This window comes from Mauremys mutica, chromosome 8 (assembly GCF_020497125.1).
Source record: "Mauremys mutica isolate MM-2020 ecotype Southern chromosome 8, ASM2049712v1, whole genome shotgun sequence".
Taxonomy (NCBI): Eukaryota; Metazoa; Chordata; order Testudines; family Geoemydidae; genus Mauremys; species Mauremys mutica.
Window position 1 is genome coordinate 103191917 of NC_059079.1, and position 21784 is coordinate 103213700.

Sequence of the window (21784 nt, forward strand, 5' to 3'; positions counted from 1 at the left end):
AAAATGATGCAAACTTACACACACAGCAACACAACAAGCAAAGCTCAATACACAAATAAATTATACTTGGGGTCTGGTCCTGCAACTCAGTCTACACCTGCATGGAGTCAGCTGCATGCAATTGGGGTCCGGGACCCTATCTTCCTATGTGTTGGTCCAGTGCCTAGCACAATCCTGACTGGTGCTTTTAGGTGTTACCGCAATTCATGTAATAAGCGGTAACAATAATAAATAAAGGAATGACTGATTAAATAAATAATACCATAGGTAACAGTTACTAATTTGGCAAAAGTGCATCAATTCTATAAGCTGCTACTAAGGGCCTCCTGAACACAGTGATTTCAATGGAAGTATAGGGTGCTCCATCACAGACCCCTTTCAAAACCAACCAGGAGCAAATGGAAGGTGGTCAGGTCAGGTACCTCATTCAGTATCAAATAAACTTGTCCTTCCAGCCTTCCCATACTTGTAGCTCCACTTTAGCTACATTACTCACATTACCCTTCTGTGAAGAATGGAGAAAAAAAGGAAGCTGGGTCAAAGCAAGCCACTTCTTACCAGCATGGCTGGCTCAGCTACTCCCTATCCACATGGAGGCATCACAATACCATTTGTCATAGTTAAATTTGAAAAAAAAATAAATACACAAGGATAAATAAAACATCCTGTCATGAAAAGATACAGGGTGAAATCAATCAAATCCTCAAAAGTCAATGGAGGCAGGATTTTAATCCTGGTGTCCATTTGGCGAACTGCATCCAGAGCGATCCTAGAGGAAATCCTTCCTGAATTCTCTTCCATTTGCATGATGCCTGTTATGGTTAATGTGTGTCTAGCTCTCTCTCTTGCTGTTATGAGACATCAACATATTCTAGCGTACTTGCTACATTTGCACAGAAGCAGTATTGTCTGATGGACTGAGCATGGTGGTGGAAGCCAGGAATGTAAGAATTCTAAACCCTGGTCTGCCAATGACTTGCTGTGTTGTATTGGAATATTCATGTAACATCTTTGTTTCATAATTGTGAAATGGGAATAATAATCTTTACTCACCTACTTCACAGGAAAGTTGGGAGAATACATTAGTTCGTGTTCGTTCAGCACTTTGGAATATAAAGCCCTATCTAAATCTTAAGAATTACTACTACAAATTGTCGTTTTTATTCATTCTCATGTCATTCATCTTGTCTTCTATCATTTTCTCCGTGAGGTTTTCTGGTTGTTATTTTGTTTATTTCACTGTGATTATTTTAATATTAGATTGGATTACAGAGCTGTTATGTCAAATAATATGTCTGAATTATCAATGTAGATGTTGTGTGATAGCTTTCCCCCCAAATCTATCTGTAATTTACAAAGTTTGGACTAGATCTAGCTACCACTGACATCAATAAAGCAGGAACAAGCCCTATTCCATCCAAAAAATCTAACTACAGCAACTGTAAGCACCCATCACTGCAGTATCTGGGCACCTCAAAATATCTATCTTTACTGAATGTTGAACATTACATAAGAAAATGAATAATTTTTTTCAGAAAGGAAGACAAACATGAATTATCATATATTGTTTACAATGCTGTTGTAGCCATGTTGGCTCCAGGCTATTAGAGAGACAAGGTGGGTGAAGTAATATCTTTTATTGGACCAACTTCTGTTGGTGGAGGGAACAAGCTTTCCAGAGGCTCAAAAGCTTGTTCCAACCACAAACAGAAATTTGTTCAGTAAAAGATATTACCTCACCCACCTTGTATCTCTCATGAATTATGAAGTGAATCCAAATTAAAATTAGAAAGAGAGAAACTAAATTAGACAAAGTTAATTGGGAAATATGCCTCTGACTGAACAATTTTCTTCACGATTTCTTTGCCGCTGTGGTGCTATAGTTATGGCATATACATCCCAAAAAAACATTTTCAAGTCATTCAATAAGGACTAAATCATTGTTTGCCTTACGTGCCTGTTCAGGGGAGTGAGTGGAGAGAAAATGTCCCCCTTCTCTTTTGCATGGGCTAAATGCTTCAGAGTACAGTGCAGAAAACAGCCTCTGGAGGGCTACTATCCCTGGGGCAAACGTGGGGACTGGGTGGAGCCGTGATGCCACACACCCTCAATGTGCCTGCTGGTGCAGTTGCATTTACGCAGAAGAGGGGGCAGTAATCTGCTTCTGATATAAACAAGTTGGGGATCCAGGAAATGAACTGTGACTCTAAGTCACAATTTGTTCCAGGGTCTACTCCTGGGGCAGCACAGCTATATGCTGCCCTTTACTCGAGACAGATTGTAAGGTCACAGTCTAGCCTTATTCCTTATGAAAAAATATCACTTCTCTCATGCTTGGCTTAAGTGTGGAAGCAATAAATTGTGTATGAAAATGTGCCATTTCAATCCAACTATCTCAGATGTTTTGATTTCAGTTCAGTAGATAGCTGCAATATGTTATCACAATGAACGTAGAGGAGCAACCTCCTGTATCTCTTCTGTATTTGTTCATTCTCATCTAACTGCTGAAATTTCAAGGACCTGAAACTTTCAAAATTACAGCTGGGTTCATTTTACTGCCCTGAAAATACTGAAAATGAGTGCAGTTCAGTGACTGTGATGCCTTCAAAAACAACCATTGAAAAGCTGGTTGCTATGCAACCTACTGTATTGTCTGTATTACCCTCACCAACAGATGACATGTTGTATAAAATAAAATAATCCTCTTTAAAAAACACACTACAGCGAAAGGCTGTTGTGGGTGGGCAGTACTTGCAATAACTCACAACTGTGTCACAACCTCAAAGGAAAGACAGCACACCGCTCACCCCTGCCCCATCTATTATGGAACCCCAATGTAATGATTTTGATTATTTATCAGGCTGGTGATCTATATACCGAATTGCTCAGAATGAAGCAAACAAGCCTCCAGGTACCCACTAGAAGGTTTCTAAAGCAATACTTTACTCAAACAAGATTCTGTGATGATATTTTCACATAGTGACGTCAAATACACCATTTTACTCTTGGATGGTTTCAACTTGTGCACATCCCTTTAGTTCTAAAAGTGCTTCTGCCAGCACAAGATTAGAGGCCTCTTTTCCCCCCACAGAACAGATAGAGAAGGCAGGAGCAGTACAATGTCCTTTCCCTGACAACCCTACTCTGAAGAGAAATCTGGGCCTGGTTCTCATTAACATGAAGACTCCTTTATAGCACAATGTCTAGGTAAAGGGGCCTCCAAGTAGGGGATAAATTATAATTATATAAAATTACACTTCCAGAATGGTGTAAAGAGGCTGGAGTGTAAATGAGAATCAGGCCCAAAACCTCTAGAAGTGAGAGGGGAGCTCAGTCTCCATGCTCATTCAGGATCAGATTCTGAAACCCAAATGGTACCTTACTCCACATATAATTCTGTTGAAGTCAGTGGGGCTACTCGCAGACTCAGATGCTACCCATTAGGTATCAGAATCCAGCTCCAGGTTACTCACTACTGAGCCTGCCAATAAAAGGATCGGTAGGTGCTAACTGCAATGGTCATTTTTGTAATGTGATCATATGCCCATTGGAAACTTGACTGGAATCACCTGCTCCTTTCACACAGGCCAAACAGTCATTAAGGAGTGAATGTTTTCATCCTCTGCTAACCTCATTGGGATGCAAATTAGTGACAGAAGCACACTGCTTTCTATACAGGTCTGCAGTATCAGTGAGATGCAAATTATTAAGGAACAATATTTTTTGTTTAGATTTTTTCCCTCTTTCCTTCTTGAAAAACAATCCACTCTCTCCTTGGAACGCAAACAAGAATCTGGAAGTGGAACTGGGATCTACTGTACTTACTGTATTTCGGCAGATAAACCAGCAGAAGTTACAAGATATCAGATTATTATAGATGTATAACTATACAGAGATAGATATAGCAATGCATAATAAATGGGCATTATAAAACAAGGCAACTGATTGATTGATAAAGGTTCCAGCTGCATGGGTATCTGCTACCACCCCAAGCTGAGAATTATTAGCCTGTTTACACTCTCTCAATTATTATCCATATAGCAATTATTAAGTTATTTCCCCTACTTTAACCCACCTTTCTAAATATAGACACTATGAATGCTGGGCCATAGTATGGCAGATACAAAACACTCTCCCCACATTCTACTCCTTATCTTAGCATTTATATATCACTTTATACTGCCAAAGCACATCACCCTGTGAGGCGGGCAAGAAAGTATTACTATCCTCAATTTACAGATGAGGAAGCTCAGACAGAAAGGTCAATTGACTAATCCAAGGCCACATGGTGAGTCAGTGGCAGAGCCTGGATTAGAACTCAGGGCCTCCTGACTCTCAGCAAAGAGCTGATGTTGTGCCAAATCTTCAGCTACTGTAACTCAGTGTAAGTCTGTTCACTTCATTGGAGCTACGTCAATTTATACCAACTGAACTGACTCTCTATTGCAGCGGTTCTCAAACTTTTGTACTGGTGACCTCTTTCACATAGCAAACATCTGAGTGCAACCCCCCTTATCAATTAAAAACACTTTTAAATATATTTAACACCATTATAAATGCTGGAGGAAAAGCGGGGTTTGGGGTGGAGGCTGACAGCTCACGACCCCCCATGTAATAACCTCATGACCCCCTAAGGGGGTCTGACCCCCAGTTTGAGAATCTCTGCTCTATTGTTTATGGATACCATTTAGGCCACTTGCATGTCTAAATACTTAGCTGTCTCTGCAAATCAGGTACAGTTCATGAATGTCCAAATTACAGTAACTGTAGTCACAAAAAGGCAAGCTAGATGATAAAAATATTTTCACTTGAATAGTTGCAGGTGCTGCTGTACCTAAGAGGTATTGGTAGGGCTTGTCCTCATTCATTGAATGTTATAAACACGCTTATACCTCTCCTCCAATCTCCAAAGAATTAGAAGTTGTTCAGGCAAAACTGGGGTAAAAATACTAAAGGCTTTAAAGTAATCCCACTTTGAAATGATGAGTAATTTTGAATGTTCTTTACAGGAGTGTTGCCTGTAAACTGACTCATTCCACAGAAACAGCAACAGAATAGTAAAAAATAAAAATAAAAACTTGTAATACTTAATTTTGATTTGATTCTGCAAAGTGCAAAGCACTCTGGCCCCAATCCAGCAAAGCAAATGCTTAACTTTAAACATGTGTCATCCAACTTTAGTTAAGCACAAGCTTATGGGATTTGCTGGATCAGAGCCATTGTGCTCAGCAAAATGGAGCCCACAATACACTTATATATGGTAATATAACTGTACGCGCCGTCACATGTTACTGCTTATGCATGTATAACATACACAGTATATATCACACCCCCTCTAGTGCCAAAAGGGTCATTACTCATAAAATTTGCCACAAGTTATCTAAAACAAACTTGAAATAATACTGTGAAAGCGAAGTGGTAACTTAAAGTGACATAATAAGAGAAAACACAACAGGAAATTTTATGTTACAGTTACTTGCCAGCATGCATTTCATATAATACACAAACAAGTGTAGATGTAAATTACATATTATACATTAATGCTATATTAATAGACACATGGACAATGAACCAATTAAAATAGAGTAGTATATGTCACAAATGAATTACACAGTTCATTAAAAGAATCCTGGGAACATCTAGATCCATTATTAAAATTAGCCTTTACTTACTTTCCCATAGCTCAGCATGATTATCCTCACCAAAACAACATTAATGTGGGCACCTAAGGACTCATCATGGTAAATTTCATTCACCTGCAAAAGAGTGTGGATATTTTTAATAATGATTCTGTCAATAAGTAATCACAGTAGCCATTATAAAACACAAGCTTTTTATATGTCGTGTCTTTAAGATACAGATCAACCACACTCATTTGTAAAAAGGGGGCATTTTCACTACCTGAAAGAACTTTCTCTCTGTGAACTACAGGGCTCTACCCTAAAGGCTCCATATAGGCATCAAATCAGGAATCGTCTTTGTTCAGGAACCAATTAAAGTCAGTGAAACTTAAGCAGTGCATAAAGTGCTTCCCTAAACCACAGACTAAATTACTAAAATACTCTCAGGGTGATATCCTTATGAAACAGTCAACCAAATAGGTTGTTTTTATTGTGTCAAAATTGATTAATTTCAAACTATACAAGCATAACAAAATCTGTAAAATACTAACATAGAAAACAGGGGTTTTGTATTAAACATACATAATCACACATGCACACAGACAAACTACTCTAAGAACACTAAAGACAACGCTATGAATATTATAATGGAGAATGAAATACAGAAGTCCAAGGAATACAGAAAAAATAATACTATAAGCAAGCTGGGCAAAATATTAGCTATTAAAAGAGTTGATTGGGGTCATCTATGATGAGAGGAGTGAAAGAAGGCCAACTTTGGGTCTTATAAATATGTTTGGTTTTTTGCTTTACAAATTAGAATAAGTAGATAAATAAATATCTGCAAGGCAAATATATTCCCTGCTCCCGTCCCCTCAGATCATTAGCACCCCTAGTACATCATGGGCCAAAACTATGTGTGAGACATAAAGAATCATTCATATTTCATAGTTTGTTTCTGACATAAGAAACATATTCACTGGGATAAGTTATTAAGCTTCTGGAGAGTTGTTTATTAAAAACAAGATCAATACACTCCTATTTTTTCAATATACCTTTGTCCCAAAGGGACCATATCAAATATAACTCACTTCTGATCTCTCTGTAAAAATCATGTACTGTCTACTTTACAAAAATTTCTTTGACTGTTATTTGAATGTATTTTAATACATATAGATTTTCAAAAATATGAGCCTAAATTTGCTTCGAAATTCACATTTGGGCACCTAAAGAGAGGCCTGATTTTCAAAAGTAGTGAGCACCTGCAGTTCCCAATGAAGGCAGTGACAGCTACTTAGTCCTTGGTGCTTTTGAAAATTAGGTCAATTATTTAGGTGCCTAAATGTGAATTTAGAATCCTAACTTTAGGCTCCTATATTTGAAATATCTTTATCTTTCCTCTCAGGGACTTTTGAAAAGGCAGATTAACATACTGCAGGATTTACATATACACTTTTGTTTAAAATAAATTATGTGTTTAAAGGAAAGTTTTGTGCTGAGAAGGACATTTCATTGTGTTCTTTACTAGATGCCCCACACATTCAAGGGAATTATCATCTTGATGCAGGGATGCTAATTTGCCTGATTCTATGTGCATTGGGATAAGAATATACCGGTATGCTCATTGATAACAAGCTGAAATTTGCAGTAACTTAAACATACATAAAATAAACACTGAATAAAATCTTCTGTGTATAGGAAATAATAAGTGTGACATGTAACTAAGTGTTTTATTAGTTCATGAGCCATAACCCCAATTCTTACACGCTCCTTTCCCATTAGCCTTCAGAACTTAACCTTTTTTAACTTTTTTAACAATAGGGAAGCATTACATCAACTGTATCATTACTACATGCCAAATTAAAACTTGGCAGGGAAATGTTAACAGAACGGCATTGAAACATTGTTATACAGTTCACCCAACTGACATCTAACAAACACATTTTGTGAATGAATAGAAAAGCATAAACATTGTAAAGGTTCCTTGACATCTGTGTAGTAGGTTTTCTCTCAGACATAGGGCCAAATCAAAGCCCTGGATCCTAACGTCACATCTAGGGAATGATTCAGCTCCAATGCAATACTCCTTCTGTGGGAGCTGGACCCTCTGTCTCTTTTGCTGGGCGAAACTGTGGCTGTATAAAGTACCTCTTTGTTATGGTGCTCTACGAGCACCCTAGGAAACAGCTTGAGAGTCAGATTTTGATTCTTGTAATGTTATAGTTTATCATCATTTTAAATGGAATATAAAATAAATTTCAAAACAATAAGTTACTTCAAAAAAAATATTAAAATGCTCCATTCCGATAAGGTTGAAACTTTTTTTTAAAATAAAATTTCATCAAAATCTACACATTCCCACGGAAAGTTTTGATTTTGACAAAATGGACATTTTCCAATGGAAAAATATTCTGACAGAAATTTCCTGACTAGCTCTACTATTAATCATTTCTTTGCATTGCATTTCCTTGGTTATTTAAAATGGGGGGAAGCATATGACAACACACTGAAATAGATTCACACTTATTTCAACGTGTGATGTGAATGGCATCTGTTTGTTTCAATGTGCTATTAAAGACAGGCGATCCAAGTGACTGAGCTCTGAAATGGATGTGCTCAAATGTACATGAGAATTACACTTTGAAACAGAAAATTACCAGTAGAACTATGAATTTTAAAGCTCCAGATCTGTGGTGTCTTTCTTCAAACATAGAACTTCTGCATTACAAGCAGATCTATTTACTTCAATGTACAGATAGCCCAATACAAAAAAATGCATGCGTCTAGAGTAAGGGATGTGGCGCTGATTCTGATTTCATCCTAATTATTCAGCAGTGTAACTCCAGTTACTTCAGTGGTGATGCCCTGGTTTATACCACTCTAAGAGCTATCAGAATGGAGCTTCCTGTTTGTCCTTACTCCATGAGGGTGAGATTCTAATGTTATGCTGGTGCACAGGAAAGCAGAGCACACAAAAAGGCTCTCAGAACTGCAGCTCCTGCACTCTGGGAAGGGCAGATTTTGCATCAAGTCTCATGAGATGTCACATGGTGATTCAGCATTTACAGAGGGTGACTAGTAGGGCTGGAGGAATCTAAAAGAGTTAAAGGTTTGGAAAAGTATTTTTGGGGGCTGGCAAAACTATTGTAGATCACAGACCATTTTTTCCTGTAATTTAATTACATGGTTTATTTTCATGGTGTTTTAATTAAAAACTATGCTGTTCTATCTAAATGCAGGCCTTGTGCTCTGTACTGGGGATAAAGAATGTTCCCCTTGAAAGTCAGGCTGACACAAGTTGGTGCACTACATGAGATATATTGACTGTGTTTATTTTTGCATCAGAATCCCCCCCGCCTTTTTTTTCCAGTTTCTCTTAACCACACTTGAACCCGACACTGTAACCAAGTACAATGCAAACAAGCCATGCAGTTGTGAGTAGGGTTAACATCTTTCCAAAAGAGGACACTGCTAGAGGGGGGAACAGTTGGAAGGTGCTGGAGGGGTGTGTGTGGACTGGGAGGGAGTATTTGGGAGGTGCTGAGGGGTGTATGTGTACTGGGAGGGGTACCTGGAGGGTGCCAGAGGGCCTCACTCTTGAGGTGGGGGGTAGTGTCACTCCCGGTCACAGTGGCAGGGCAGCTGGTGCAGGCTCAGGACACAGTGCCGGCCATCAATCAGCACCTCCCTGCCTCTCCCCATCCCAGTCCTGGGAACCAGGGCTTGGGTGGGCAGGATCCGGCAGCTGTGGGTACAGGGAGGGACCCATTGGGATGCAGAACCAGCTCTTTCTGAGCTGCTATGTCTGCTTCAGAAAAATCCTGGACATTTCCTCTAATTAGAAAAATCCAGCTGGACAGAGGATCAGAGGAAATGTCTTGGCAAACCTGGACATACGGTAACCCTAGTTGTGAGGGATGCATTATGCTTTGTGTATATTAGGTTTGAGAAACATTAATGTGTTTTTAAAGTGCCTGCCACAATGGGGCCCCGATCATGACTGGGGCTTTTGGGCATTATTACGATACGAATAATAATAATAGCCCTGTCACAGCAATTTTGAACGATGGAAATCAGATATTTTAAACTAGATTTCTGCCATCTTGGGCTGCATCTCATTCAGAAAACATTATCTTCAGTTTTGGATGTGAACCCAGATTCAAAACTGGAGTGTGGAGGAGTTGGATCTAGAGGCTGAAACCCTCCTATCACCAAAATTCAAAGTCCGGTTCAGAAAAATGGCTCCTGGAACTACATTTTAAAGCATAGATTAACCCCTTGCATGTCCAGCAGAAATGGCCATTGGAAGTACTGCTTAAACCTTGAAAGCATTTTGTAATCAAATTATGAAATGGTTTGGGACCCTTGGCACAAATGGCACTTTCTGGGTGTCACCAGTGCCAAAACCATTACTATACTATCCATTAAGGCTCAGTTCTTCTTCCCCTATTTTCATGTAGTATGTAATTTCTATTTCACAATAAAGCATAAGACTCTCCAGACAATCAATTTTGCCTAGTGTACTTTAAACACCTCCCCAAGACATAGAGAAAGCATGGCAAAAGGAGATGGATTAATAGAATCTCTGACATTTGTTGTCTTCACTTTAATCACTTCTGCTTTTCTTCAAGGAGTCGGGTGCCCCATCATAAATAGTAATATTACATACTATTGTATACAACAGCACAACTGCTACAACAATAAATCTGAAGTTAATGTGTCACCGATATGTGAAACCAGTCTTCTGAGGTACAGAGCGCACCTTGCAAGACAATGTCCTACAGGATAGAAACCACACTACCGTGTGTAGGAGAAATGGCAAGGGCACCAGGCTGCTACTGAGGGGCTCTATAAAGTGAAAACTGCAGTATTTGCTTAAAAGACTGCACTGAAAAGGCTGCAACTATTTTGTGGGGAGGTACCAAGGTGTTAATGGAAACAAGAGATTTTGTATGCGGAAATGTTTGGGGCCTGAAAATGACGTGGCAAATGGCCTTCTCCACTCCACTGAAACTCTCATAGCTTAGCCAGGCTATGATTAGCTGCAACCCGAAGTGTGAAAAATCCTCTGGCATTTATCACCATTAGTTACGGCCGGACTGTGACTTCATTTCCAAATTATGGGGGGAAAATCAGAGTAGCTGTTCAGGCCATTCTGAACACCCCAGCCCCTGGGTTTCTCCTCCCTTTATGGACTTTTCGGTGTTGACATTGACCTGTCAACTAGCCAGTGTAAAACAGATTTACTGAATAAGTCATTACACTGGGCTTGAAAAAAATATTGGTTTGATTGGGTTGGCATTGGGGCCTCACCCAACCGCACAGAGAAAGGTTAATTAGGGACACCCTTCTGCTAATGCCCTTTGCATACAGTATAACCTAACAAAGCCGGGAAAAGTAACCTTGTTTGGGGTCCCTTCTTTCCATGTTTATGGTAAGGTGAGTTATCACAGGGATTTAGCCTTCAGGAATCAGTTCATCGTGGAGAATTCAACTGCACTTGTCTTACAGTAAACACTTTCGCCCGACTCACATTGGTCTTTAGTTCGTACTTTATAGCTTGTTATTGGAGGAAGCTACCACCACATATATTCATAACTCTACATGTGTGTATGCACTTCGATGACCCGTGAAAGGGACTGTCCTGAGGGCTTGTTAAATTGTTATATGTTTTTCCAATACATGCTTTCTGCCCTGTTTCACATCTTTAGTTTCACATAATGTTCTATTTCAGTGGGTTGTTTGCTCATCGGTATTGATGGCAGAGTATCTCTCTGTCTCTTAATTTGAAAAACACAATAAGTAAATAATGCCCACATCTGAGATATCACAGAGCAGGAAAAGGTTTGGTCTGTCTTATTTCTTTGTATTCTTTTTTTTAATCAGGGTCAGATTACATTTTTATTCCCTCTGTTTAAAAATATCAGCAATCAGCATTTCAACCGCCATGTCATCTACACCTGTGCTGATCTGGACACCATGTTAATATACTCCAGAACTCCTGCCATTGATTCTATAGATGGTGGGGAACTGGCATAGCACTGCAATGGGAAAAGTGAATAACAATTTTAGTATAGACACAGCCTAGGCGTGGCTTAGCTGGTTTTTTGTTCTGAATGGTTGTTTGGGTAAATTTATTCTATGCGGTGTTTCTATTGCTTGTGAAATGAAATGTTTTGTCTAAAGGATATTTTATGCCAAATTCTCAATTACTGCATTTCCTGATTTGTTCTGTATCCAATCCTTTCTATTTAAACATCAGTAGTTTGGTCCTTCTCCCAGTAAAGTTAATGGCAAAACTCCCACTGATTTCAGCAGGATTAGGATTGAGCCCAAGTCTGTTATGTTATTTTGAGTCCAACTCCTTATATTATTTGAAAGCCAGTCTTCCTTTCTTATACAAATAGAGACAAATTCTAGGGTCCACACCTTTGTCCTGTAGTGACCTTCCCTCTTAATGACTGTCCATATTTTAATGCCATATTTCTGCTAATTTTTTACAGTACATTGCAGTTTGCATTGCGGCACACATTAATGGCACTCTGCATAAACACATTTCTCCTCCTAAATTTTCTATGAGTATTGTTCTACTGTATATTTGCTTTCACTTATTACGTTTCCTTTGGAGTCTGACACCCAGTCAAATAGTTGGGCAGCATCTATTTTCACTTCACCCCTCAGTCACCTTTTTGACAATATCTGGTGTGGCCAAAACATTTAGTATGCAGTCTCTTGTCTTTTCTGAGAAAGTATTAACAAAATTATTTTGGGGAGTGGAGGGGATGAGTTAAAGAAATAAAGCAATTAATTATGGCTATCTTGGCTAGATTATAAATAAGGGTGGACTTGCATGGCATTTAAAGGGTTGCATTTAAATGTCATAGGCCACAGAACCGAGGGTTGGTGGCACCCGGGCCACAGGCCAACCACTTTTTTGCTAGGCCAAACCTGAGTGGTGCTGCAACTTCATGCACCAGGTCGCAATGCCGCTCACTCAGATTTGGAGGGGATTTGTGGAGGGGCTCATGGGTCAAGGGGAGAGGGAGGGTCAGGTGGTTAGGGGGCAAATCAATCTCCCACACACATGTGCTTTCAGTGGTGCTCTGCAGCCCCTGGCAAACATCAAGCAGGAGATCAGTTTCTGGGGTGGTCTAAAGAACCGTGACCAAGAAAAATGGAATAAAGATGAGCTAAGAAAATAGTTAGGCTGGTTCTCAGGAAAAAGTTTCCTGACAGCACAATCTATTGCTATTGAAAAGTCTGCCTAAGGAATTCATGTCAGCACCCTTTCCAGAAGCATTCTAAGATACACATTGGCCAGAACCCTGCAGAAAATGTTGACAGAAAAATCCAGCACTGGCAAGGAGCTGGAAAAGGGGACCAAGCAGTTCTTTTCTAACTTCTATGATTCTGTATTTTCCTGTAACATATTAATTTAGAGTCTCCCCACTTTGCAATATCTAGGGGCTGCCTTGATAGAGCCTGTAGGTTTCAGTCATGCTTCCTTCTCGTGGGAAGTACATAGGAAGAATAAGGGTTAATGGCAGCATTAGATAAGGACTGCAGATAAGGAAATCAGACTATGCAAGAACGTGAGAATGCACGTGGGGAACAGGTGTGTGTAAGTTATGCCTGAAAGGAAAAGTAGAATGGAATAAAAATTAGTTTTTAATCACTAGATTTAATATACAACATCACTAAACCACTTTTAATTATTTGTTAAAAGTTAAGAGGGTTCTGTGTGGGGCAATCTGGGTACGAGCAGCTCAGTGGGGGATCTGGATGCACAGGAGCTTGTTGGGGGGTTCTGGGTGCAATGGTAATGGGTCCAGGTGAAGGTGGTTGGGGCCCAGTGGGGCAGGTCAGGGTGTGGGGGGAATAGAGCTCAGCAGGGGGGTCTTGGTGTGGAGGACTTATCAGGGGGTCCAGAGCTGGGGGAGTGGGGCTCAGTGGGGTGGGGATCTAGGTGCAGCTGTTGGGGCTCAGTAGGGAGGTGATCCAGGTGCAGGTGGCTCGTCGGGGTGGTCCAGCTGCAGGGGGAGTGGGGCTCATCAGGGAGGGTTCTGGGTCTCTGGCGGGGGTGAGGCTCAGCAGGATGGTCTGGGTATGAGGGGTCTGGATGCACAAGGGTTGTGCAAATGGGGGAGCAGCTCCCTCCCCCTGCAGCTAAGGAGCGATGGGTGCAGTAAGTATGGGGTCGGGGGAAGAGTTTGCAGAGGTTCCTACAGACAGGGGAAAAATCTGGGGGTGGGTCTGACCTGGCCCCAGATGCTCTGCAGGGGAAGAGGAAGTCCCGTCCTCCCCAGCCCAGCCGGGTCTTCCCCAGTCCCCTGCCCCACAGCGATTTACCTCTCTGCCGTCTAGACTAGAAAACAGAATAAGCAGCTCCTTAAACATCTATAATGTGCTGAAAGAAAGGCTGCATGATGGGGGACAGATGTTGGAGGTCCCATGATGTCACTGGAAAAATACACTAGGAGTGTCTAAAAATTACAGATGACATTGTCAGATTAGTGTTATATATCTGGACAGTCAGTTTAAAACTCCATGCAGAGATAAAGAGTCTCATAATCATAGTCATAAAATAAAATTAAAAATTATGCTCCAGGCAGAAATGTTCCCAGTGTTTTGGGCTTCCATTCACGTTTCAACTTCCACATTCTGCAAAGTGCCCCAAAGTCATCTATCAAGACATTCAGCCTCTGGGGTCAGTCTAAACCCCTACCAGTCAAATTCTTTCAGTCAAAGACTAAATATGGCAGTGTCTTCTGTTAAATTCTACCCTATTATATTTAATGGAGACTTGTGTCTATCTTCATCTCTACCACATAGGGATGTCAACTTTCTAATTGCAGAAAATCAAACACCCTTGCCCCACACCCGCCCCTTCCCTGAGGCCTTGCCCTGCCCTCCTTGTCCAAGGCCCCTCCCCCGCTCACTTCATCCCCCTCTCTCTGTTGCTTGCTCTATTTCTCACTCACTCATTTTTACCGGGCCTGGGCAGGGGTGCGGGCTCCAGGAGGGAATTTGGGTGCAGGAGGTGAACTCAGGGCTGGGGCAGGAGTGTGAGAGGGGGTGCAGGCTCTGGGAGGGAGTTTGGGTGCAGGAGGGGGCTCAGGGCTAGGGCAGGGGGTTATGGTGCAGGAGGGGATGCGGGCTGTGGGCAGTGCTTATCTCAGGCGGCTCCCAGAAGTGGCTGGCATGTCCCTCGGCTCCTAGGTGGAGGCGTGCCCAGGCAGTATTGCATGCTGCCTCTGCCGACAGGCGCTGCCCCTGCAGCTCCCATTGGCCGTGGTTCTCGGCCAATGAGAGCTGCGGGGGCAGCAGCGCCTGTGGGCAGAGGCAGAGGGCGGAGCCCCCCGGCCGTCTCTCTGCCTAGGGGCTGCAGGGACATGTCGCCGCTTCTGGCAAGCCACACGGAGCCAGGTAGGGTGCCTGCCAGCCCCATGCCAACCAGACTTTTAACAGCCTGGTCAGCGGTCCTGACCGGAGCCGCCAGGTCCCTTTTCAATTGGGTGTTCTGGTCAAAAACCGGACACCTGGCAACCCTACAACCAAACCATACACAGTCTATTACACTGATGGGGTCTAAAAGATTACATATTTAGTTAGGCAAACCCAGACATGCCAACAATGGAGCAAATTATATCAATTTCAGAAGACTAAGTAGCTTACTGTACCTACTTAAATGCAGAGTAGAGAAAGTCAGGACCAATGGTTGGGTGATTCTCAAGATATCAAACGACTTAATCAAATACTTTAAAAAATAAGTTTACAACCCAATCAATGTTTCTAATCTCTTATTATAACATAGCTCATAATATCTAGTTTGTCTGTGGGGAACATGGCATAAGGGAACATGCATCCTAAAGCATGATGACTGCTTTTCAGTGCTAGTCCCAGAATTCCAAATACTCTTCCATGACTCTAGGCTTTGGTCCAGCATGGCACTGAAGCACAAGCTTAACTTGAAGCATGGCAATGGTCCCACTGACAGTACTGTTCCTGGCCACCACTTTTTATTTTTTTATACTTATATAGAAGCGGCCTGAATTTTTATGTTATTTCCTGTATTGAGAAAGATCTACCATGTTTTATTCAAAGGGCTAAAGTGAAGTAAATTTACTCTAATTTCATTTTCAGTCCTCAGTGCAGGTAGCAGTAAGTTACTTACGATATTCATCAGGGTCAGAAGGTACTTCTGTACATGTTCTTTTCCATGGAACTGTACAACTGAGTCATCAACTCCCAGGAGAACTTCAATGTTGTAGTCATCATCAGTCGCATGCCTCCGATATCTTTTTCTTGAGCTATTTACTCGGTCTTCAATGAGGCTCAGCATACTGACAAGGTTATCCAGATTACTCAGGTCAGCTGCTGAAATTAAATAGAAAAATAGGCCGTCAACTGTATATCAAAGTGTGATTGTTTTAATGCTCATTGAAAAGACAAAATATGGTAAAAAAAATAAAAGAGAGAGAGAGACAGAAAAAGAAGCAGCTTCTTCTCTTACTCCAACGTTATACCAGTGTAAGTAACTTCATTAGCATTATTCTGCATTTAAATGGGTGTAACAAAGAGAAAAATCTGGCCTACAGTATATCCACATTGCAGCAAATGTGAATCCTCTCCCCATATCTTTGTGGCATCCAGTTGTATGTCGCCTTATACTTAGACTGTATGTTCTTCAGAGCAGGGACCATCTCTTTCTTATGTGTGTGTACAATGCCTAAGACAATGGGGCTGCGGCCGATCGGCCCTACCTCCATAAGCACCAACTCTGTGGGTGCTCCAGTGCTGGAGCACACATGGAAAAAAATTAGTGGGTGCTTTGCACCCACTGGCAGCCAGCTCCCCCGCCCCTTCATGCCTCCCCTCTGCCGGCGGCCCTACTGATCAACTCCTCCCCCTCTTTCCCAGTGCGCCTCCTGCCCATAGCAATCAGCTGTTCTGCGGTGTGCAGGAGGGAGGGAGGGGGAAGGAGAGGGAGGAGCGGGGACGGGGCATGCTTGGGAGTGGGGGACGGAGTTGGGGCAGGAAGAGACAGGGTGGGGGTTTGGGGGAAGGAGGCGGGTGGGGGCGGAGGCTGGGCCAGAGAGGGGGGTTAAGCTCCCCCGGAACCCGGAGGAAGCCGGCACCTGCACCGACCACAATATAAATACATAACAGCAATTATGAGACGGTGCTAGAGCATGCTACTATGTTGATATACCATGTGCCTGTTTGAAGTACAATCCTTGTTGTTGTTAGAAGTTTCTGGAATAAAGAGACTGTTCAGCTGTCTTGTACTGGGGTGCTGTCCCTAACTGCAAATATGATAATGGCCCAGATCTTCTAATGGGAATTGGGTGCCTAAATATTTTTGAGGATTTGTGCCCATACGCCTTCCTTTTATTATTCAGATTCTGCAGTTCTAGGATCAAATTTCATTGCAAATGCAATTACCCATGTAAGCTCTCTGCATTAAGCCATGTGAGGACAAACAAACCACTGCCAGCAGAGAGATATTAGATCTATTCATAGAAATGTAAATTTATCTGAAAAGCAATGATGTGGATAAGTTTTCTACAACTCATGGACATTTTACATAACAAAGAAATACAATGAGAAATATATTCAAGATTTTTTTAAAACAACTTTTCATCCTTTGTGCCCAACTTGACTTGTCATATTGAATTACTGTACATACAAGCACAATCTTCTAGGTGGAAAATTAGGTAACATTATTACTGTTAATTATTTGTTTCCAATTTTGCTCATTATTTAAAAAAAATGGACTAGGCTGCAGTTAATGGATGATCTGTGTCCACTTAAACAATCTTGAAAACAAAGTATTGGCACTTAACCCTACACTTAATTCTCCGTCACTGGAAGTCTTCAAATTAAGACTGGATGATTCCCTTTCCTGGCCTTCAAACAATCAAGCAACTTTGCCAAGCTCATCATCGGAAGCAAGCTCCCCACAGTCCAGGACAGACCAACTCAAAAGGCACCAGATCCGACCATAACAACACATGCAAAACCTGCAGACATATCGCCACTGCTATGATGATCAATACCACCCATAAAAAACCTTTCAAGATCCATAGGCATGGGCAGTGGGTGGAGCCCCACTTCGGGGAAGCTAGCCCCCGGCTCCACCCCTTCCGCCCGTACCCACACCCCCTCCCATAGCCAGAGTCCCGGGACCCCATGCTCACTCTTCCCCACAGCGCTGAGCCCACCCCAACCTGCCCAGAGGAGCCCCAGGCCAGCCAGAGCCATGTCGCCACTCTGAAGACCTGAAGCCACCCCACGGGAAAATTCAAAAGTTCTTCTTTCTTCCAGAAGAACCACCTTAGCTTTTGATATGCCCCATGCAGGTTCCAGGGTGGCTGAGGAGGTGGTATGTGTTACTCACTTCCTGGGTTCATCAGTCATCTCCCTAGAGTCCAGGGAGATGACTGATGAACCCAGGAAGTGGGTAGCACATATTCTCTCCTCAACTGCCCCAGAACCTGCATGATGCATAATAAAATGCAACCATTTCCCCCACCAAACCTCAACTGGGCTCCGGCGGCAGCAGCTGTGCCATAGGTCCTACACATGCTTATCACAACATGTGCTGTACCTCATCCTGTGTATCAAAAGGCCCCAGTAACAACTATGTGGGTGAAACCAAACAACCACCAGGCTCTTGAATGAACTCGCACAGAAAAATGGTAAAAGATAAAAACACCATATCACTGTGGGCAAACACTTTCCACAAAATGATCACTCGTATCTGACCTCTCAGTCCTTGTCCTCAAAGGAAACTTGTGCAACATATTCAAAAGATATGCCTGGGAGCTTAAATTCATAACTCTGCTAGTTACCAAAAATCATGGGCTCAAGAAAGACATTCGTTTTACGGCTCATTACAACAATTTGTAACCTACTAAACCTCCTTTATTCTACAACTGTAGAGGTTTCAGAGTGGGACCAATGTTAGTCTGCATCAGCAAAAAGAACGAGGAGTACTTATGGCACCTTAGAGACTAACAGATTTATTTGGACATAAGCTTTTGTGGGCTAAAACCCACTTCATCAGATGCATGGAGTGGAAAATACAGTAGAAAGATATACAAGATATATATACATACAGAGAACACGAAAAGATGGGGGCTGCCATATCAAGTCTGTAGAGGTGTTAGCTGCTCCCTTCACCTTAAATGGTCTCTTGTAACATGTGTTAACCCCTTATCTTTTCCACCCTTGTATTTATCTGTGAGTATCTTTCCCAGACCACCCAAAGAAGAGCTCTGTGTAAGCTTGAAAGCTTGTCTCTTTCACCAACGGAAGCTGGACCAATAAAAGGTATTACCTCACCCACCTTGTCTTTCCAGAATTAGTCAAACATAAGTTACTGCTCTCAATACAAGAACAACTGGATGAAATTATTTGTCCTCTATTATACAGGCAACACTAGATGATCTAATGGTCCCTTCTGGCCTTAAATATCTATGAAACCCCATTGCAGTAGGCATAGAACCACGTAATAAAAGCACAGGCCCTGCCACCAAAGACTTTACAATCTTGGTTAACAAAGAGATGCAACAGGTTGATGACACAAACAGAAGGGGAGAATGCCTATTTCAGTACCCCTTCTTTCCTCCACTGCTCCAAACAGGAGTTCTTCCTATGATAAAGACAGCCTTAAATGTAGCTAATGAATGCAGCAATCATATTCTGCAAGCCTCCATTGGCTCCAACTCTTGGGGCAGCTTGAAATTTTTGGAAATTAAGTTGGTCAGAATCCATGGCTCAACTTGAAAATTCGTTCTTCCCTATAAACCCAGTTGACAGTTTCAGGCTGACAGGTAAGCAACCCTAGACTAGCAATCCTAAAGGGAATTCTTCACCAGGGTTTGAAAATCTGTCAAACAGCCCACTGCAGCCCTATTTCATAGGGCATTCCTGCATAAAAATGTTGGTGTTAATCTTTTATAGCAACCAGAAGTAATTATTTAGCAATCACTCAAAACCTCATGAGATTTACTATGAAATCTTGTGGCAACCGTATTTTTGTTCTCTACTATGGCAAACTGTAGTTAGTGTGAAATTTGACAGTAAATCTTATAAGCTTTTTAGAAAAGCTAGACTAGCTTGGCAATGGCTACAAGTCATGTCCTGTTTACTTTGCACACAGATAGGTATAATAAAAAACGGCAAAACAAAGGCTACTGAACATGATATTGAGAAATGGTTTCTCTTTCCAGTGCTTGGCAGGGCAAGGGAGACTGGACCTCTGAGGGGCTGAATGCTTTGGCATGATCTGAGATAAGGAGATTGTGTTGATGTCATTGATGACAGGCAGTTTTGACGGTGGTGCTGGCAGATCCATCTCTGCTCTGTTGTTTTTATGGACTGTGATGCTGTCCTTGGGAGAGCTGTCTGTTTTTTTTCCTGTTTAGGTGTTTAAATCAAAATAAAATAATGATTTCTAGTAGGTGTGACAGGATGGTCAGCCCTCGCACCCCTCACCTGCCATGGCCCTTTAAGGGCTTGAAAGAGCCAACAGATATCTAGATAGAGAGACCTAAGGGAATAGAGATAGAAAGGAAGCAGCCCTGGGAATGAATAATGCTTGGAGAGGGAATCCTGTTACTGTACCTTTAAAGCCCAGGGGCCAGGAGGCTTATAGAGAGAGTGGGGCATGGCTCCCTTCTCACCTAACCAATTGGGAAGGCGTTGGGAGAAGGGGACCAGCATAAAGGCTGCCTCTTCCCTCAGAGTAGGGAGACATTGGCAGGAAAAGACTAGCCTGCTGAAGGAAGCTCATAAAAGCCTTGCAGCTGATCCGAGGCACAACCCCAGTTGCAGGAGGAGGGCTGTGGGAAACTTCAGTTTGGACAAGTGAGATATTGACTGCTCTAAATACTCACAATACAGCCCAGCATCTGCAGAGCAGGGCAGAAAATGGTCTTCATGGAAGCATCTCCACAGCTGGCTAAAAAGAAGCTGGAAAGAACCACACAGCCGGGGGATTGGGGATATAGCATTGTCCAGAGGTCTGGTGAACATGTCAAGGGAGAATACAGGAGCAGCTCAAGGAAGGGGTAGAAGGGCAGAGTGATTAGTCCTTATCCACCTAAAACAGGGTCCATGGGCTGGAACCCAGAGGAGAACAAAGAGGAAGATAAGAGTACTAGAAATGGATGAGGCCAAGAACTACAAGTCCCAGATGGTAGTTGAAGGCCAGGCTTAAAGACATTAGACTTTGGGTTTTCTTATTTTGGACATTGCAGTTAGAGACAAATGGAGAAGTGACCCAGCCAGAGGGTATGGCCACTTAAAACAACAGGCCATTGTGGAATCAACAGGGACAAAGGCACACTAGATTGGAAGAACCCCTGCAGTATCGTGTCCAGACCTAAGGGGGTGCTCTGGAGGTGAGAGGCTTGACTACACATAACATCTATATTCCTGCCATGAATAATCCTGCAAAGCATCATGGGATGATCCTAGTTCTCTGTTTACTAACCTTTGCAGCCAGTTGCTTGCTGGATTCCTTATTATTTCACTCTTCTTTTCCTTATTATGTCCCTTAGTGTCCTAAACACGCCCATTGAAGTTCTCCAATAGGTCACTTTGAAGGCAAGCCATCCAATGCCGTTAGCCTTTCCTTGGAGCATGAATTCTTCACAGCCAATCTCATCTTTGCTCCCCAAGTGGTATCCTTTCCAGGACAATTATGGGAGTTACAGGTATTCAGTACCTCTCAGGATCTGGTTCAACATCCTTCCTGTGGGACAGAACGCCCCTCTCCAGCAGGCAGCACTGTCCCTCAGCGCCCCAACAGGTGGCACTGCCACACACTGTTGTTCACAAGTCATACAAAGCACTTGTCACAGTAGCTACATATTCTGCCCTCCTACTTAGTATCTTTTCCTAGTTGATTATCCTGTGGCTGCTAGAGATGCCTCCTTTTGATTTACTCATTTGATCATTATTCATCTCATTGTCACGGTCTAATGGATGGTGCACTAAATTTAATTATTTAAATAATTCATTTAAATTATTTCTACCCCTCCTCCCCGACAAATTATGTTTAAATCAGAATAAACAAAAGATCCAAAATAAATAACACTTATATCAGGTAACAGGGAAAATAAATGAGAAGCAGAAGCATCTGTAATAAATCC

General features: G+C 42.0%; 1 protein-coding gene across 3 annotated transcripts in view; it reads right to left on the reverse strand.

The window, feature by feature from the left end:
• ADAMTS2 (ADAM metallopeptidase with thrombospondin type 1 motif 2) overlaps nucleotides 1-21784 on the reverse strand; it is a 279567-nt gene that overhangs the window by 59170 nt on the left and 198613 nt on the right. For all 3 annotated transcript variants that reach the window (XM_045026992.1, XM_045026991.1, XM_045026990.1), the window contains exons 4-5: nucleotides 15796-15998; nucleotides 5673-5756 (exon numbers count right to left, since the gene is read on the reverse strand). In XM_045026992.1, the coding sequence (XP_044882927.1) occupies nucleotides 5673-5756; nucleotides 15796-15998 (287 nt within the window). The remainder of the gene's footprint in view (nucleotides 1-5672; nucleotides 5757-15795; nucleotides 15999-21784) is intronic.